We start from the raw sequence: 20,708 nt of genomic DNA on the forward strand, positions 1-20,708 counted from the left end.
TACACAAGTGTTTGATCCTTGTTGTACAACTAATTCCTACTTCCCATAAATCAGAGTATTTCATCTTCAAAGCTATTAAACATTTTTCTCCAGCTGGATTCAGATCCTTTGAGATCACATGTTATCAAAATCCACTTCACCATGTTTTCTAACTCTAATATGTGTCTCTCTAGTCTGTCTGCAAATCCCCCAAAGATGAGAAAAGTCCATCCTCTTCGTCTTTTGCCTGTTCCACTTTTCAGAAAATGAAGATTTTCCCTTCATGACATCACAAAGGGCAGTAACTCCTCCCCCAGGTGGGTGACACTCCCACAGCTAGGTGTTTGTTCTGCCCTCTGAGTCTGCCTTCTCACTGTAAACAATAGGACATGGAGCGAGAAAGCCCGAGCACACCCAAGCCCTTCCAGAGAGGGGGCGTGGTCAGACACCACTCATTTACATATTTAAAGGTACAGACACAGAAACAGCCTGTTCTGAGCAGTGCTGAAATAGAGGGGTTTATAGACATGATCAAATACAGGATCAGAGTGGATTTAGAACAAGAAACCTCACACACATGTTTTGAGGAGCTCTGAGAATTACTTAGAATAATGTGTGACCTTTACATTAAGACTATATGAACAATGGGATTACCTTTGGTTGAAAACTGCAAATAATTATTTTTTTAAAGATATTTATTTTTGGGATTGCCTTTAGTTTAGAGACAGGACAGTGGATACAGTTGGAAATCAGGGAGAGAGAGAGTGGTGACTGACATGCCTAAAAGGAGCCACAGGTTAGACTAGAACCCTGGAGGACAGGGAATCATCCCAAACAGCATTAAAATAAGAAAAAACACAAACAAATGATGACAGCTGAAGATTTTATTAATTATTTGAACAAATGTTAAGCAATTCAGCTTCTGACTAGCATAGATTTTAACATTTTTCTGGCTTGTGTTTCAAGCTTTTAGCATTTTTCAAAACTTGCCAAAACAAACTTGCCTACAGACAATTGTGGAGCTACCTCACGGTGCTCTCTAATCAGGTGACATGCTATTTAAATTTCACGCCTGCCAGTTTTTCTTATAATACAAAACTTAATCAAAAATATAACAGCAGCAATGATCCATGGTCAAGAAAAATTTAAAATTCAAAAACAATAACTCCAAAATGTTCTAATAAAATAACGCATCGAGCAGAATTAAAGGAGAAGAAAACGACAAATAAGAACAAAAATCCTACCTTCTATAGAAAATGAATCAAACACATGACTCTACTGTAGAACAAAGAAAAATAAAAACTTCTGTTAATTAACTTTAAGCCTATTCCAGCGTCTACCTGTCCAGTTTCTGAGGTCATGGTGCGTTCAATTTGATCTCGGAAGCCGGAAATTCTGAGTTGCCGATCTGATGGGTCATCAGGAACGCCCCCTAAAGTAAATATGTAAATAAGATAACTGCTATTCTCACTGTTGATAGTTAATGAAACCATTAGCTCCACTTTGAAAGTTCTACTTTAAGGTGGAAAACTTTGATATTGTAGCTTTAAGTGAATTTGAATTTATTTTATGTATGCTGTTTTTAAGTCCACAAGAGGGCTAAGAGTACAGGACACAAAATGGATAGTACAGTATGTCTATTTCCAAAGTCGACTACTTTAGTCGTATATCCTGTATATCCTGTGTATCCTGTGTAAATGTCTCTCTCAGTCATGACTGTCTACAATGAGTGAGAAGCTCGAGTCCCGCTGGCTGTGTTGTTGTCAGAGACGTGTTTACATGGACGGGATGGTCGGCTCCTCCCCTTGTGTACAAAGCTGTTTGAGTGAGGGAATAGAGAAAAGAAGAAGAACATACTCACTGCTTATTTGGATGTCACGTAAGCATTTTTAGATCACGCTCATTCTGTGTAAATGTACATGCAATGTGAAGCTACGAGCTAACTAAAGAGCGCTAACGTTAGCCTGCTAACACAACAATGCAGCTCGAGACAAGGACAACTTTGTCCGCCGCTTGCGCTCAGTACTTAATTATGACGCGTTCCAATTTGATAACTCCTTCATTCAAATGCGAGTGTAGAGGGGTTGGAGATGTATCGCTGTAGGAGAGCAGGGGCTTCAGTATGGCGGAGGTGTGGTCAAACAGTAGTTTGTTTTGTTTTCATGCTGGTGCTCAAGGACGGGATCAACTATCTACCGGATCTACTGGATCAAAAAGTTGCAAATTCTTCCTTTAAGGGGCAGTCGATCCTCAAAGTGCTCAGTAATGAATGCAATTAGAACATCATCTGTTTGATTAAAACTTATAATAAAGTTTGTGAGCGTTGGCATTTTAAATATGTAAAATAATCAACCATTCAGTCAGTCATTGGCTAAAAGCACACAAGTACATTTTTGTTGTATAAATCTTGCTATTGTTGATTTTTTAGTAACATTACAGTTTTAATCTTGTTTACTACTCCATTCATTTTTGTGTCATTTGTTTCCTCCTCTGAAACCGCAGTTTGTTTCCGACGCTCTGCAGACTGAAACCACAACATCTGGCTCTCTTCACTGTCGGCTATTGAAGTGCTAAAAATTCAAAATGTCCAGAAGCACTTTAAACACTTTGAGTCATTTAAACATATCCTGAAGTACTTCAAACACTAGTGGGCTCAACTGAACACATATTTGAGAACTTCAGTGTCACTTTAAGCATTTTAAACATCAATAATAACTCATAAAGATTCATCTGGAATACTTAATGTCAACCAAATATTTAAGCTCTCACTTTGTTCACTAGTTTATTACAAGACAATCCAACCAACCACTGCTGAAAACAGATTTCCTGTAATAAAATTTTGTGTTCTCTCACACAAAAAATAAAATAATTTCAGTACTGATTCAATATTTCTGTAGCATCTTGTACTTCTGCTCTTGTGCAGTGCTTAAACTTATCAAATCTGAACATCAAAGTGGGTTTAATACAGTACTGACAGGCGTCGTCTCAGTACTGACAGGCGTCGTCTCAGTACTGACAGGCGGCGTCTCAGTACTGACAGGCGTCGTCTCAGTGCTGACACGGTGTATCCAGGTGTTGCCCGCACTTCCAGCAGCAGTAATGTTCATGATGCCACGTCTGGCCATCTTTTGATGTATGAAAGGACGGGCAAAAGATTAACTGAGGAAGAACAAAAGGAAAGAGGGGGGAGGGGAGGTTGAGAAGAAAATAAATTATACATATTTAAACTATGAAAACAATTTCTGTCATTGAGTACGATTATGTGAACTTGAACTTTTGCTACCTGCTAATCTCTGAAAGAAAAAAGGAGACTGTGGCCTGTTGGGCTTATATACACCTTACCTTGGTTTCTGACTACCTGCGAAGGTGCAGCCTCAGCCAAGTGACCTATAAGCAAATCAAACATGGCGGCAGCAAAGAGTGGGTCTTATTTCTGGAGCGACCATTGCTGAAAATGAGTTGGATACGCCATATCTGCTACGTGATGCTAGCATGATGTTAGCATTTAATACAGCTAAGCCTGCAATAAGCCACAGTGGTCTCAATTTTCTCTTCTTTCAAATTTGCTGCAGTTTGTTTTGTAAAAAAAATCAACATGACAGACGCCTGCTCAAATAAGATGCAGTAATCAGAAACCAGGATACTAGTATTTATCATGAACAAAGGGATGTGAATAACAAGGTTTCTCTGTGTGCATGTAAACACCATATCCTAAATATGATTAAAACCAGGATAAGGCTCATAAGTGGGATACTCAAGTCCGTGTAGATGCACTCATTGAATGACCAAAAGTAAAATATAGCACACATATCACAGATTATGAGGACACAGTAGACTAATCCTCCTTTCACCCTTTTATTCCAAACAAATAGCTACTGTAAAAGACGAGGTTGAAGACCACAAGACTTAAACTTTAGCATATTTGTGACATTGTTAAACTACATTTTGACACTGTTTGAACTGCGAACAAAAGTCTGTAGCCATACTAGCAGCTCTGTAAGGATGTTCCTCAGCACATGCTAATGTCTCTACAATTTACTATATTTGTTTAGTTAGCTAGCATGCTAACTTTTGCTAATTAGCTGTAAACACACAAAGTGCAACTGAGCTAATGGGAATATAATTCATTTTAGGCAGGTATTTTAAATGGGTATATTTAACTAAGACCTGGCTAGGGCATAGCTGCACAGTCTTGCTTCCAATTTTTCCCAGTGGACACTTGTGGTACTGCAGCAAAAAATTCACCTGCGGCTAAAAAAAACCTTTCCCCTACAAATCGCCATTACAAAATATATGTCTGTAAAAATGGCTGACAGGACACCTTCATCTGCAGACCAGGTCCGTTTTTACTTTTTTCAGTGTCTGAGTCATGGAAGTTTGTTATTTTTTAAAACGTTCCAATAAAAAGAAAAGCCGTCAAAAATGTGCAAAACCATCAAAGTGCTCTGGGCAAAATGACTACTGGGGCACAATTCTCCAAACCACTAATTCACATATTCTGTGGGCTGCATGCTTTACGTCTAACTGAACCAAGATGTTTGAAACTTTTTAAGCATATAAATTCTTATCAGGCATAGCCATCATTTTTGGTTTGGTATCCAGGTCTTGATTATACCTTGATGTTTTTTAGTCATAAACCATTTTGACAATACAATTAAACCTAAACAAGAAGTAAAGTCAGAGAATGAGCAAAGTCATAGGATCAAACTTCTGGGAACATGACTTCCTGGGCAAAGTCTAATTCCCATTCATTCATCATCACTGACACATTTCTACGTGTGTCTATCTGATGTTAGTCGTGCCAACAGGAGGTCTACAGTGACGTCATCTCACCTCATCACAGCCCGAGCATCTCGGCCAGACCGTCTGACAGTAGTGTCTTCCACAAAAAAGCTTCTGATTGGACCAGAAGTAGACCAAGTCCACGCATCCCAGGCCACACTCTGAACATTTGAAGCAAGTGGGATGCCACAGGGCGTTGTTGTAACCGGCTCGCTCGGCATAAACAGCTGGATTCTCTTTGGCAACCTCTTTAAGGCAACCAGAGCAACGCTACGGGAGAGAGAAGAAGGATAAATATATGAGAGTGAAAAAAAGGTTTCGTACCAAACTACTGGAGCTCAGATGTATTTTTAGCTCCGAGTGAGAGGGGTAAGAAAAATTACAGCAGTGTTACAAAATCTGCAAGAAACAAAAGAGACCCATGTAACTAAAACTGAGCAATTTGTGAGGGGCTCCTTATCTATTTCAACCTTAAAGTGAAAACTGTTCAACCTGAAAAGAGTCAATGAACCAAAAGTTGGTTTAATAGCACGGCAACAAGAGCCTGCAAACATTTAAATGATCCATGGCAAACATCTTAATCACTGTACAAAAATAACTGGACTGGAAATGCATTCCATGAGGCTGCAACCAGCTACCAAACCAAAAAAGATGTCTGATGTGTTTTTTCTCTTACAAATTCAGTCTTGGTGCTGCCATCTGTTCCGTTAGTGGGACCAGAAGCAGGTGCAGAGCCGTTATTGGTCGAGTCATGTCCCTGGTGCTCCAGAGAATCCTTCCTGTCGCTGTTGCTGCGATCTTTGGCCTCCTTTGCCGTCCTCTGAATGGCTGCTTCCCTCAGAGCTCCGCCCTCGCCAGGCAAGGCCACCTCCCCGACTCCGAGCACTTCCTGTTTGTAGTGCTTCACAAAGAGCAGCATGGAGGAAATCTAGAAGATATAAGACATCACAGTCAACTTTTAACAAACTGACCAAAGGAAAATCTGACTGTAGCACACAGCTGACCCTAACATTAGCTTCTACCACAGGAATACATTTTTGCATAGTCAGTGAGATATTAGGTATTATTGGGGTACCTCCTCCTCAGTTGTCAGGCTCTGACACTTCATGGGGTCGTTGTCGTAGACCGGAAGCTGACTGAAGAGCTGCCTGCGTCGCTCCAGCACTCCATCTGTCCCCGAAACAGGACGTTGTTTCTCTGGGATGAGCTCCATGTACTGCATCGCCTGACAGAAGATCTGGTATGTTACTTAAACAGTAATTTACTAAATTACAACCAACCAGCAAAACTTTTCATTCACTGACAAACAAAACAAATTCACTCATTTACATGTTTCTGGCTACAGATTCACCATAACAGGGAGCTGTCTTGCCATTTGCAGCACAGTTATAAACCTGATATTAAAACAACTGCAGAAACTTAGACCTGCAGGCGTAGACGTAGACATGTTGATGTAGCCACCTGCAGGCAAAGAAAGGAACTGCAATTTAAGCATACAAAGCAATAGGTGGTGCCGGTCAGATGGAAGCTACAGGTCAGAAATGAATCAGTCTGATTTTTTCTTTTGACATGTTTTTAAGACACTTTTCCATTCAAGTCAGTGGTTAGTAATATATAAATGTTTTACTTAAGTACAAGTTTAGAATCTCATAGTTTATAAAGTCTTGTTATAAAAAGTGTTATCAAAAAATTTAAAAAAGTTCAATAACTATCATGGGGGGTGGGGGCAGGCGATTTTGCCTTAATTGGAGAGGACCGCTGAAGAGATAGAGGAAATGTTGGGAGGAGAGAGGGGGGGATGACATGCAGCAAAGGGTCAAGGTTGAATTTGAACCCACAGCTGCTGTGATGAGGACTCAAGCCTCTGTTCATGGGGCATGCAACATATCCGCGAGGTCATTGGTTCTCAATGGTGGCTCGGGACCCACAAGTGGGTCGCAGAGCTGTTTTCAGTGGGTCACGACGGTGTCAAAAAGTCCATAAAGTGCTTTTTAAACATCTTTTATTTATCTTTGTTCTGTCACATGTTTTAAAACATCTGAGGTCCAAACTGCGCTCTCTCTTTCCCTGATTTCTGACTTCATAAACTGTCCCGTCTTTAGAATAAAGGAATAAGAAGCCCAAAAATAAACCTTTAAAAATAAAATATAATCAGTTTGGATGTGCCCTCAAAAACATAAATAAGACTTTTATGTCCTCTCACCAACATGTCAGGACGACATAAAGGAAATGCTAGAAAACAGTCTGTGTTTCAGGTTTATTCATCACACCTTCCAGGTGTTTCAGTGACACCTGAGTGTGTTGTCAGATGACAGCATCACAGTCACATACTGACTAACATTTAGCTGCTCTAAAATCAGACTCTATATGCTGCAATGTTCATCTCTCAGCAGATTATGAGTACGATGAGTGAAACAGACAAACAAGAGAGCAGTCGTAGTTCAACCACAGGAACGTCCCCCCTGACTCCCCCCGTTGTGCTGCAGGGCTCAATAATCACTGTCATCCTCATAATTATAGGTTCTGAAACCTGAAACATACTCGAGTCTGTTTTTAATGGAAACCAGACGGCCTAAGGCGTTTGACACACAAAAAGCACTGCAGATACTGACCTGACATAAACCAACCAGCAGAATGAAGGCGCTTATTTAGGATGTAAATATGCATATTTATGGATGAATTAAATAGACATTTTAGAAGTTGTAAAAGTTTGAGCTCAAACTATTCACTGGCTTTATTTATGAGCATGTGGGACAAGAGATCATAAACAAACCCGACCCCAAATGTTAAATTGAAACCAGTTAGACATTGTATAATCTCTTTAAACTTTAGCCGTTTACGAAAGTAGGATCTTTAGGAGATGGAAAAAGAAAATACTTTGGAGTCAAAGTCTTCTGTTTTTGGTTTGGAGTTTGAGCGGTGTTGTTCAATCTTGTTTTAGTGGCTTTGGTTGTGTGTAGAGAGCAGAAAAACAGACCGTACATCCATTATTGCTTGTGCAAACAGATGCTGGCCGCTTCTGATGGATTTGATCTACATCAGACAGGAGCCGATGAGTCCTGAGACGGATGTCACACAGAACCAGAAAACTAAAAAGTGGTGGCCCGTGTCAGTAACATTTTCAGTGTGAAATGAGTTTACACCTGATATATCTCTAAATGTGACTTCATACGGCGACACGGCCCTACAGACTACAGCCTCGTGCAGAACCACCAACCTCCTGAACTTCACACTGATCCTCACCAGCGTCTGGTTGAGGCCGGCTGGCGCCCAGTCGTAAGTCGTGGTGTTGAAGGTCGGGTCTTTACGCGACACCACAGGATTGGTCACGATCATACGGTTCCTCTTGTACATGCGTAGGCCGCCACCGCCTTTGACCTTTGCTGTTAAATGGGCATATGGGGAGTCTGCGAGCAGGCGTCCCATTCGCTGATCATCTTCAACATCATTTCCAGGAGCGTGGTCGACCGTGCTGCAGCCGCAGGCGATACAGGCTTTCCTGTTGAAGAGACATAAAAAAAATAAACTCAGACCCAGTTTAGAGAGATTTAAAGACTTCAGCTGTGGAACCGTTCAGGAGTAACAACTCCCAAAGTACTCAGTCTGAGTAGCCTGCATAGACCGCTAACCAGGTGTCCCCACCTTTACCCTTTGGTTACTAAGTGACACTCCTGCTGCCTAGCAACCTCAACTATTGCAGAAGAACTAACTATCATAACTAACGTTACTTAAACTGACCAATGATTTAAAGTTTCAAAGCTCCTTTTGTTTTTTTTACATGTATTTCTTAGCTTTTTGACTGAATAACTCACACTTAAAAGCAGATTGTCAGATAGCCTAGCGGTTATGACGGGCGCCCCATGTACAGAGGCTACAGTCCTCCAAGCTTGCGACTTGGGTTCAACTCCCACCCTTGGCACTTTACCACACGTCATTCCCCACTCCTTCACCCGGGTTCCCTACTCTATTCACAGTCGTATCCTCTAAAAAACAGACATGTATTATCAGCAGCTTGAAAGTCCGCCATCTTGTTTGAATTGCTGGCAATGAATCAAAAAGCAGATGGTGTTGAAAAATGTTTTTAAAAGGATGAGTTGGGTCAAGAAGGATAGGATGCACCGGGGTGATCCTTTGTGACCAAGGACAAGTAGGACGCATTTGTCAGCTGCATTTGAAGGAGCCTTTGAAGAGGGACACCATTTTTTATTTTATTTTTTTATTTTAGAGACAGGACAGTGGATAGAGCTGGAAATCAGGGAGAGAGAGAGAGAGAGAGGGGAATGACATGCAGGAAAGGAGCCACAGGCTGGATTTGAACCTGGGCCGTCTGCTTCAAGGACTATAGACTCCATACATGGGGCGCGCGCACTAACCTCTGCGCCACCAGCGCCCCAATGGACACCATTTTTAACGATGCAATCAGTCTTTAACGCACACTTCGAAGGATAGATCCTCTGAATTTAGAAACAGCTTTTGTTGCCTCTTTGGGTGAGTATCAGTAAGCTGCTCGCTCGTGTAAACTCCTCTTGGAACCAGTCCAACCTCCAGCAGATAAATTAAACCTGGTGTACAATGTTTACAACTGACAGTTGTGTTCATCGGTTGATGTAATCTCTTATGATATAACCTTTTAAATGCAGGAGTTAACAACACGTTTACAAGTTAATTTCAAAACTTCTCCCTTTAAAAGTGTGGAGACTCGGTGGAAGAAAGAGGGAATAGCGGAGAAACCACAAGCTCTGTTTTGAGTTCTTTCAAGGCCTTTTTCCCTCTTTTCTTTTCTTGTCTTTCTTTTTTTATTTTGTGCAACATAAAAGTGCAACAACAGCAAAACAGGGAACAGTTGTATACCTCCAAGAATGTGGCTGGAGTCCAGAACACCTTTGCTTACATACGAGATATGAGCCTCCCGCAGTCTGCTTCACTGACATCTGAGAGGAGACAAGAGAAAAAAACACAATCATGTCACACCTCAGAGAATTTCTATAACTCTGGTGCAGTAACGTAAAGTTGGCACGATTTTTACATTTCTACATAAAGCTAGTAAAAAAGAAAAGCAGAGATCATAACAGACTGACAAGAACAGAGAAAACACTTTCTCTAACACTAGTATGTCTCCTGAGAAAAGTCCATCCTCTCCGTCTTCTGCCTGCTCCACTTTTCAGAAAATGTGTGCTCAAACAGGCCGTTTGGAGATTTTCCCTTCATGACATCACAAAGGGCAGTAACCCCTCCCCCAGGTGGGTGACACTCCCACAGCTAGGTGTTTGTTCTGCCCTCTGAGTCTGCCTGCTCACCGTAAACAATAGGACATGGAGCGAGAAAGCCAGAGACACCCAAGCCCTTCCAGAGAGGGGGCGTGGTCAGACACAGCTCATTTACATATTTAAAGGTACAGACACAGAAACAGCCTGTTCTGAGCAGGCCTGAAATAGAGGGGTTTATAGACATGATCAAATACAGGATCAGAGTGGATTTAGAAGAAGAAACTTCACAGACATTTTTTGGGGAGCTCTGAGACTTATTTAAATTTGTTGAAGAGGACGAGAATATGTGACCTTTAAATATTTTTTCTGTCACTCATATGACGCACGTTAATGTTGTTCATTCTCTTTTTTATTCCTCTGTGTCGTAAACAAATACTGTTTAAAACACATCAATGAGTCACACTGTTACAGTTTCTTCTTCATAAAGAATAAACACGACATACATATTGTGTACTTTGTGTTGACTTAGCCCAACCGCCTCCTCTGTCCTGCTGCTGGACTCGCTAAAGCACAGAATGTGTTTTAATTAGTCCCAAACAAATACACCTTTTTCTCCTATATGAATGACGTACAAAAAAACTGAATTCACCAGCTGTTTAAAGTCATTTCTGAGAGTTTTTAAGTAATTAAACTATGACTTTGCAACCTACCATCAGTATTAACTAATCCATTCATACACCGGCAGCAAATTGGGGTTAAGTGTCTTGCCCAAGGACACATCGGACATGTGGCTGCAGCCAGGAGCTGGGGTCAAACCCCTGACCTTCCGGTTGAGAGACGACCGACTCTACCACTGATCCACAGCCTCCCCAAAGCACAATCATGAAAAGATGTTTCTGTTGTAAATTCTGCCTCTTTCACTTGTTCTTCAAGTAAAATGAAGTCTTTAAGAGAAGAGGTTTGACTTGCTTATCCTAACTTTGACAAAGTATCTGAAGTCAAATAAGTTCAGCTCAGTTATTTGTACAACAGCACGAGGTGACGGTGATTATTCTGACAAGTGGGGAAGTGTTGGATGAAAAAGAAAAGATGTTGTTTTTACTTTTCTCGGGAGTGTGGGAGGAAGAGAAGGGAGGGATAAAACGCACTCACGCACACGTGTACACACACACAGACACACAAACATGCAAACGTGCAGCTTGGATGATCTCATCGATCCACCCAGTGACATCATCATCATCATCACAGCACTAACAAACAGTCTTATCTCGCCTTCTAGCTTATCTTAAACTCTGCTTTCTTTTCACTCCTCTCTATAGTTTCTCTTCTCGTCCTCACTTTGCCTCATCTTGACATACAAACACGTGCATATTAAATTGTTGTCTTTTGTTTACTTTTTGTTGAACCTGAACAAACCTGACTTCAATTTAAAGAAAAACTGAACTCATGGTCCACTTAAAAGCTTTCCATGCACAGATGACGACCACGACATATAATTAAGAGTTTAGGTTGGACAAATAATACTCTCAAGATCAAGAACCTTATAAATGAACTACTGTTGTTGTCAAGACCACACAAAGATATACCTGAAACAGAAGTGCTCCGAGGCCGAGTCAAGACCAAGACCAAAAATATCACTGAAAAATAATCATCTTGTGTGTTACTCACTTAGACTGTAACACCAGGAATGTTGCAGACTTAACCAGGGGATAAAAATCAATTATAAATTAATTTAAGTTATTGGTTCTTTTAGAAATGGGGCATTTTATTCTTATCACAGTAATGACGTGGAAAAATAGCCTATTGCTGCTGGTCTTGACCGGTTTTGATTTACCATCCAGAGTCCACCCAGTTTGAGACCGAGACAAGACCAAGACCTTCAAAATTCCAATTCCACTCCAATTTCGAGTACTACAACTCTAACTTTAACAGTTGCAATACATTTAATTTTGATATCCTTTATTAATCCCTGAGGGAAATTATGGTTTTGCACTTTAATTTGGATTTGTCTTTTAGTTATAGGAAGGTTCTGCATTTCTGTGTGGCCATAGGGCAAGTTGCATAAAAACAGACCTAAAATGTACTTAAACATAACTTTAAGTTAGTCATAATAATAATAAAAATAAAAGGCATTTCTTCTGCTTCATGTTACTGAGAAAAAATGACAGAAACATGGACATGTTCTTGTGTTTCTAACTCGTCCGAGAGAAGAAGGTGGGCTTAGTCTTCATCACACACCCAGGTCGAGCTGTCTAATCTGACAGTTAGTTTTGGAGGGAGAGACAAGAAGATGTGTTTCTGCTAACACAGAAATCTGGACTCTTCTGTGCACCTCACTCATAAAACACAGTATCTAATTTGAAATAAGATACTTGATGGATGTGGAAAAGAAATGACGAGTGAAACAACAACATTTGGAGGTGGAAGAGTCCAAATCAAATCTGGAAAGAAACTGTCCAAAGCGACAGAAGGAGGACGTCGCCAAAAGCGTAAACAAACTCCTGAGTTCATCACTGACATCATGAGAACATGTAACTCGTAATGTATGTGCATCCCTTTAGGACAAGAGAGAAGTTTTGGGGGCACACCATTTCCACATTACCCACTTTCTGCCTCAAAAGTCCTGGTTCACTGGAGCAGACGGCAACAAAGAAACATAGTAAGAACAACTGGGTGTCAATTTCCTGCCTGACATGAAGTCAGTCTTAAAATCGATGCAACATGAAGCCGTACCTGACAACCTGAGACAGACCAAACACATAAACTAGTCACACACAAAAGGTCTACGCAACAAGCCAAACATCATTCAGGAGACTGACAGTTTTGAAAGCCTCTGGCAGGAAACCCGACGACTGTTCTCCTAAAACAACCTGATGACAGACTGCCCACCTGTCCGTCTGTCAGCAGGTATTAACAAGCTCATCCCTCCTCAGGGAGACACTCATGCACATAGGATATATAGAGAGACAGAAGCTTTAAAGAAGAATACATTGCAGGGATTTTTATTCCTATTTAGCCACAAGAGTATTTCTGACTTACGTTGGAGGATAAACACGCCTTTAGACTTTATTTTATCCTCGATTGTAGGACACACCAAGTCAAGATCTTTCAATCCAGGGTGGTAGAAACAAAACATCTATTTATGGACTCTGCTTCATGCATTGGGACATTTTCATGTCGGAGCAGGAAAAGACAAACTGTTTCCCCCGCAACAAGCCAAATAACGGTGTGAATGTCGCAGCTTGAAATAACGTTTGTTGTTTCGTTTGGTAAACCTGTTTTTTCTCCACCTCACAATCCCAACAGAGAAAATGTCTGACACACAATCCTCAATAAAATGCCTCATTGCAAAGTCATGAAGCACATTTAAAAACAGCAGCAGCTGAACCAAAGACCAAGAAAACCTGAGAGAAACGGCCTGTTCAGGACCAGAGGACTCAGATGCTTACATGTAAACATACATTTTGAGGCGGGGCTTCAAACAGTCAACAGAGGGAGCAGACCTGATGAACGTGTGAAGGATGTTCCACAGATTAGGGGCTTTGATTGCAAAAGCACGATCACATTTGAGCTTGAGCCGGGAGCAAGGGACAGCCAGGAGGCCCGTGTCTGACGATCTCAGGGGCCTATAGTAAATAAAGTGTACGGGCTAAGGAGGTCAGTAATGTACAGGGGGGGGCCACATTTCTAACATAAAAGGTTGTACTATTTAAACGAACAACAAAAGAACGAAAAGAAAGAAACACATCACACAGTGAACTTTGATTTACATGCATATAGTCTTTGAATTAAACCATAATTTGTATTATTTGTACTGCGCAATATTTCCACAACTCTCTGGTAACTGTAGACAAACCCTTGTTAGAGAAACACTGACGCAGTCCGAGAGACTCTTAACATCAGTCCTGTCAGCAACACAACAATGAACACGCACTCTGTCAGTCAGTGTATTCCTGAGGGATGTACTGAAGTTTTTTTCTTCAGCTGTTTGTGTTCAGTCATCATCGCTGTGACCTTCTCAACACAAGCTGATCAACAGTCTCTTAAAGCCTCCTACACACTCTTAATTCCTCTCCTCTGAACACACTCATCTGTCTGCTCTTTGAGCTGATGACTGCTCCTCTCTCTCTCTCTCTCTCCTCTGATAACATCCATCAAGAATTAAACCCACGAGACATCAGTGTGAGCAACAAAGCAACAGGCAGCACAAGCCAAAGGTAGCATGGAAGTCGGTGTGGAGAATAATTTGAAGATAAAATAAAAACATGGTCAAAAATATAAACACACCCTGTTTAGGCGACTTGCATTGAGGGTGTTTTGTATTTGGTTTTGGTACTTGATGCACTTTTCTTTGCTGTGAATCTGAACTGTTTCAGCCTCTGGCTCAGTGTGAAGTATCTGATTTTCACTTCACCTGTGGTCTGTATTTCTGATGTTATCTTTTGTGTACCTGTCGTGTCAGGCTGCATGCTGCAGATCTAATTTCCTTTGGATAAAAATAAAGTTGAAGTACTTTAGCGTCAATGATTCAACATCTTGAGCAACTTTCTAACCTAGCTAAGCACAAAGTCTTCAAACAGGAGAAAATGACCAGCTGGCTTAAGCTTTCAAGTGAAATACATGATTATGGGCCGCTGTTGGCTGAGTGGTTAGTGCGCACGCCCCATGTGCAGAGGCTGCTGTCCTCGAAGTGAGTGGCCTGGGTTCAAATTCAACCTGTGGTATTCTTCCTTGTAAGCTCGACCACTCGGTAAAGGAGAACCACATGAGTCACAGGAAACGCAGACGCGACTCGGAGGTTTGTCTGATCAAGAAACAAACCGATTACTCAGCCTCAAACCAGCCATGCCAAAGCTGCCATGATGTGAGGCATGACTGTCTCTTTGGGGCATTATTGCCTTTTATGGAGAGAAAAAATAAATAAAGAGACGACAGGAAACAAGACAAGACGATCAACGAGGGTTATGTGTCTCAAATTCCCAAGACAGATGCAAACAACTTTTGGATTTAAATATTATTGTCGAACTTCAACATGCGACAAGAATTGAACTACAACTAATTTGCAAAAAGTCCTCCTATACATTTCTTTCTTTGACCACTTCTGGTGTCCAAGGTAACCAAACTCTGATGTCATCTTTAATCTGTAATGAAGGATAATTTGACGCTTTCTATTTCAGCATTTCTTCTCTGGAACTCCTCTATGTGTGTGTTTAGTCTTTCCCTAACAACCTCAAGTTAAATCTGATGGCGTTTACTTTACCGCAAACACTGAAAAGTATTTATTAGTTACTCCAAATAAGAACTGCCAAATGATAAATATGAGCCAAGCAAGGAAAGCATTTCTTCAGAAACGGGGAAAGCGTGGCGGCTCTATATTTAGTCGTCTGATAAGGCGAGTATGTTGAATTTGGATCGGCTGTGCCGCGCTGAGTAATTCTAAACACGTTGGCTATGTGAAGGGGAAACTTCAGGAAACGCTGTGAGATAAGAAGCTGGAGGTCAAAGAGGTGGAGACTTGATGCAGTTAACGTCCTGAGTGTGAGTCTAAAAAATGTCCACTTGGTATCCTGGATATTTCCTGTTATTCTCCAGATTTAATACAATACAATACTCTCCCCACAGTGAAAGAGCATTCTTTCACTGTGGGGAGAAGCTTTTAACTTCAATATTTAAAAGTATAAACAAAAGAGATTGGATGAGTTCTGTATTTGAATAAAATCTTAATTAAATGAAACTTAAACACTGGTGGTGGATATTAATTATATTGTCCAATATTGTTTTCAGATTTGGGATTTTTGAATACAGCCATTTCTACATTTGGGCTGCAATCACTCATCCATCTATCCATCCATTATCTATACTGCTTTACCCGTTAGTGGTTGCTGGGAATGGAGCTGATCCCAGGTTTCATTAGGTGAGAGACGGGGTTACACCCTGGACTGTTCACCAGTCAATCACAGAGCTGACATATAGAGACAGACAACCAGCCACACTCACCTTCACACCTACAGGCAATTTAGAGTCACCAGTTAACCTAACGAGCATGTCTTTGGACTGTGGGAGGAAGCCGGACTACACAGAGAGAACCCACACATGCACAGGGAGAACATGCAAACTCCACACAGAGAGGCTCCTGTCAGACGGGGATTCAAACCAGGAACCTCCTCGCTGTGAGGCTAACAGCACTAACCACTGCACCACCGAGCAGCCCTGAACTCAATTCATCTTTTTTTGTATAGCGCCAATTCACAACAAATTTTATCAGAAGACACTTTACAAAAAAGCAGGTAACAGACCTTACTCTTTGTCAATTATGCAATGATGAGTCAGAAAATGATCTTCATCTAATTTGATAAACAATAAATTTGTTCAAAAGCTCGAGCAGGTGATTGTGAAGAAAGATTGAACAAAAAGTTGGTTGCAGCCCGTCAACTCAAACATGTCCAAGTGATACATGAAGCCAGTTGTGTGTATGTGTGTTTATCGGTGTGTGTGTGTGTGTGTGTGTGTGTGTGTGTGTGTGTGTGTGTGTGTGTGTGTGTGTGTGTGTGTGTGTGTGTGTGTGTTTGTTGGGAGTTATTTCCATCCTGGTGATGGCAGTTTTTCCAGCTCCGGGGTATAAAGAGGGACATGTGGGGATCAAACCTTCGACAGGTGACACTGATCCATCAGTTTTTCTGCCTCCGACTGATTGGACGAATTACAGAAGGGGGATCTGTGGGGGACAAAGTGTACTTACCTGCCAGAACAGACCCAGCGAGTGGGGGATCGGGTCCTCGTGATCCTGACTGAACTATAAATCTCCAGCTGTTTGTAAAGGACGGATACCGAACAAGGCAGAGATATTCTGTCATCACGCCATCACTTAAAATTACGATTTAGCCACTAACTGTTGCGCCTTTTCTTCTTGAAATAAAACGCCTCATGAGCATATTTAAGGACAAATAAACTCCTACAAATCCATTTAATCTTTTAAGTTTGTCTCCTCAGCAGATTTTTATTTTGGCTTTTACTATTTTGGATGATCGTATCTACAAGATGTGAAAACAAAAGTTACATCCAAAACATTTTACAGCTGTTCATCTCTGACATGACTGTTGAACTGGCTGCTAAAATCCATAGTTCTTGAATGTGGGCATATAATCACTTTAACCCCCGTATCAACTCAAGAGTTTCAGTGTCGTCTATCACATTTTCTTACCTTCACTATTTTATCTCTCATGCTGTGTGTTTGCACCGGTATGAGCCTTTCTGTTTATGGTATGGCATGGTATGGCATGGTATGGCATGGTATGGTATGGCATGGCATGGCATGGTATGGTATGGTATGGCATGGTATGGCATGGCATGGTATGGCATGGCATGGCATGTCATGGTATGGTATGGTATGTCATGGTATGACATGGCATGGCATGGTATGGTATGGTATGGCATGGTATGGTATGGCATGTCATGGTATGGTATGGTATGTCATGGTATGGCATGGCATGGCATGGTATGGCATGGTATGGCATGGTATGGTATGGTATGGCATGGTATGGTATGGCATGGTATGGCATGGTATGGTATGGCATGGTATGGTATGGTCACATTTTCTTACCTTCACTATTTTATCTCTCATGCTGTGTGTTTGCACCGGTATGAGCCTCTCTGTTTATGGTATGGCATGGTATGGTATGGTATGGTATGGCATGGTATGGTATGGTATGGCATGGTATGGTATGGTATGGCATGGTATGGCATGGTATGGTATGGTATGGTATGGCATGGTATGCATGGTATGGTATGGTATGACATGGTATGGTATGGTATGGCATGGCATGGCATGGTATGGTATGGCATGTCATGGTATGGTATCGCATGTCATGGTATGGCATGGCATGGTATGGCATGGTATGGCATGGCATGGTATGGCATGGTATGGTATGGCATGGTATGGTATCGCATGTCATGGTATGGTATGGCATGGCATGGTATGGTATGGTATGGTATGGTATGGCATGGTATGGTATGGCATGGTATGGTATCGCATGTCATGGTATGGTATGGCATGGCATGTCATGGTATGGTATGGCATGGCATGGTATGGTATGGTATGGCATGGTATGGTATCGCATGTCATGGTATGGTATGGTATGGCATGGTATGGCATGGTATGGCATGATATGGTATGGCATGGTATGGTATGTCATGGTATGGCATGGCATGGTATGGCATGGTATGGTATGGTATGGCATGGCATGGCATGTCATGGTATGGTATGGCATGTCAGGCATGGCATGGTATGGCATGGCATGGTATGGTATGGTATGTCATGGTATGGTATGGTATGGTATGTCATGGTATGGTATGACATGTCAGGCATGGCATGGTATGTCAGGCATGGCATGGTATGGCATGGTATGGTATGGTATGGCATGGCATGGTATGGTATGGCATGGTATGGCATGGTATGGTATGGCATGGTATGGCATGGTATGGTATGGTATCGTACATGATCGTTTTGCGTACAAAGTTGCTCTAGGTCAAGAGACTAAAAAGTTTATTGTCACTGCACAGAAACTTAAAATGCAGGTTTATGCAAAGCGAAATAGAACGCGCTGAAATCTAAAACTTAAAAACATTTTTATTTTTTTAAATGAATTTAAAAATCAACACACAGACCAACATATTCATAGACATGATGTAGCAGTTAAAAGCAGTGATATGGAATAGGAGTATTGCACCTTTAAAGTTAAAAAAACAGGTATTGCACATAAAGTTCACTATATCGTACAAAAAGTCTCTCTTTAGGCACAGTTTCCTTTAGTGCAGTGTTCAGTTTTGTGATCGCTTTGAGGTAATAACAAACCATGAACTCATGATTGATAAAAGGCATTCGACACAGAACACCACCTCCTGTAGCTGCATGCTTAACTCTCAGTTCATCCGCCGGGTAAGCAATAAACATTTGTGAATGAAAACGACTCTGCAGACAGGCGGTTTGTAAACTCTTCTCTCACATTATCTCATATGCATTTTTGCTTTGATCGTTTATTTTGAACATTTGTGTATTTGTGTTTGCAAAATGGCAATTAAGGAAAAAACATTAGTAGTCATGTTTATAGCTGGAAAACAGCATTGGTGAGGTTTTATATCATGTAAATCTTACCTTTTATAATCCAAGTTAAACCTGTTAAGACATTTGAATTGCTGCTGACAGCTCAGATTTTCTCAACAATTTAAACAGCTCAGATTTTTTAAGCTCTTTCATGACTTTTTTTCAGCTCTATAAAGATTCTTATTTCAAGAAGTTTCTCTAGATCTCCATCATCAGATGTCACAAGAACTGCTGCTTTGTGTTTCCTTTAAGATGATAGTATCAAGAATTGCAGCTGTTTTAGATGCAGGTGTATCTGTCCTACCTTCTCCATGGCTGAGCTCACGTCCATGTTGTCCGCTGTCTGTCTGTCTCTCTGTCGGTGTTCTCACTCTTCTTCTCTTCAGCTCTCTCTCTCTCTTCAGCTCTTCCAGAACAATGGGACTTTAAATTCCTCTCCTGTCGACCACACTTCCTCTCTCCCCGCCCACAGTCGCTCCTGCCGCCGCTCTGCTCCGCCGGCTCTCCACAGCCCACTGCACTTTCACCGTCTAGACTTTCATCTCATTCCTGCTGTCAAACATCACCCTATTTCATAACTTCTAACTCTCACTGCTACGTCTCAAAGCTCAGGTTTCCCTTTTTGTATTTATATAAACTCAGAGCTCACCTTTCTCCTTCTCAGCTCTCCAAGTCTTTTTCGTTCAGTTTTTTTCTTCCACTCTTCTTTCTCCACCAACTTGCAACTTGAACTCTGCAGGTTTCTTCACCTCCTTATTTTGCTCCAACACGCCCCTAAAGGAAAACTTACAAGTCTCTGAAAACTTTCTACCACAAAGTGTAACAGCAGCTCCCAAACTCACCATGCTTTGCTAAATATTACAGGTACTTCTTATGTTACAGCTGCAGACCTTGTAGCTGCAGATTCTTTATTGTTGTCTTTTGAACACTTAAACTGTTGATGACGACTGTGTTTGAGCACCAGATCGACTCTCGAGGTCTACCTGGGGAAGTTAGGCCAGACTGGACTGTTTGTGTTTTTAATCTGAGACAAAGACAGAAAGAGCCCTAAAGGAAATCCCTGCTCACACTCCACTAGCCAATCAGAGTGAGTCTAAAAAACTCCTAAGCCAATGGGAACGTCAGGGATTCCTCCTCCGCCTCTAAATCTGCAGCTTTAGAGGAATGTTGTCCAAAGTATCAGGCAGGGCCAAACTGAGCCAATCAGAGCTAGACAGGGGTGAATGGTGTAAACTGCAGACATGAAGTGATCCAGGGCAGAGCTGAACCGAGCTAGGAAGAGCCAACAGGGATTAGGAGACAAAGTTAGATTTATTTAAACAGACCAAACTGGGCTAAACAGATCCAGATTGGGTCAAATGCTTTTAAACAAAACCAGGCTGAGCAAGGTGGCTCAACAGGGATAGCAAGTCTAAAACGGGATTAGGAGATAGAGCTCGTCAGAGCCAAAGCACAAATTGTCTTCAAGACGTAAAATCTTGGATGGCCACAAACTTCCTCCAGCTCAACAACGATAAAACTGAAGTTATCTTGGTTGGTCCACAGAACTTGATAGACTCAATTTCACCTCATCTCAGCCCATTGTCCCAGTCCGTTAAATCTCAGGAAAAAAAACATCTTGGCATCATATTTTATTCAGC

At 41.4% G+C, this 20,708-nt stretch overlaps 1 protein-coding gene across 1 annotated transcript; it reads right to left on the bottom strand.

Annotated features, from left to right (window-relative positions):
- Positions 1–1,598: 1,598 nt before the first annotated feature.
- Positions 1,599–19,625, bottom strand: lmcd1 (LIM and cysteine-rich domains 1). Its single transcript, XM_061041297.1, has 7 exons — positions 19,373–19,625; positions 9,613–9,692; positions 8,005–8,260; positions 5,837–5,986; positions 5,438–5,689; positions 4,813–5,031; positions 1,599–3,138 (listed from the first exon to the last, which is right to left on the bottom strand). Exons 1-7 carry the CDS (start codon positions 19,397–19,399, stop codon positions 3,028–3,030), a joined length of 1,095 nt encoding a protein of 364 aa, XP_060897280.1. The 5' UTR covers positions 19,400–19,625; the 3' UTR covers positions 1,599–3,027.
- Positions 19,626–20,708: the final 1,083 nt, after the last annotated feature.

The sequence above is a fragment of the Labrus mixtus genome, chromosome 7 (genome assembly GCF_963584025.1).
Source record: "Labrus mixtus chromosome 7, fLabMix1.1, whole genome shotgun sequence".
NCBI lineage: Eukaryota > Metazoa > Chordata > Actinopteri > Labriformes > Labridae > Labrus > Labrus mixtus.

Bases quoted from the DNA above. Each gene is read 5' to 3' on its own strand.
- lmcd1 (XM_061041297.1), bottom strand. From the start codon at position 19,399: ATGGACGTGAGCTCAGCCATGGAGAAG. The intron at 8,261-9,612 runs GTATACAACTGT...TCTCTTCAACAG, and splicing joins CTCCAGCCACATTCTTGGAG to GAAAGCCTGTATCGCCTGCG. The intron at 5,690-5,836 runs GTACCCCAATAA...TATATCTTCTAG, and splicing joins GCCTGACAACTGAGGAGGAG to ATTTCCTCCATGCTGCTCTT.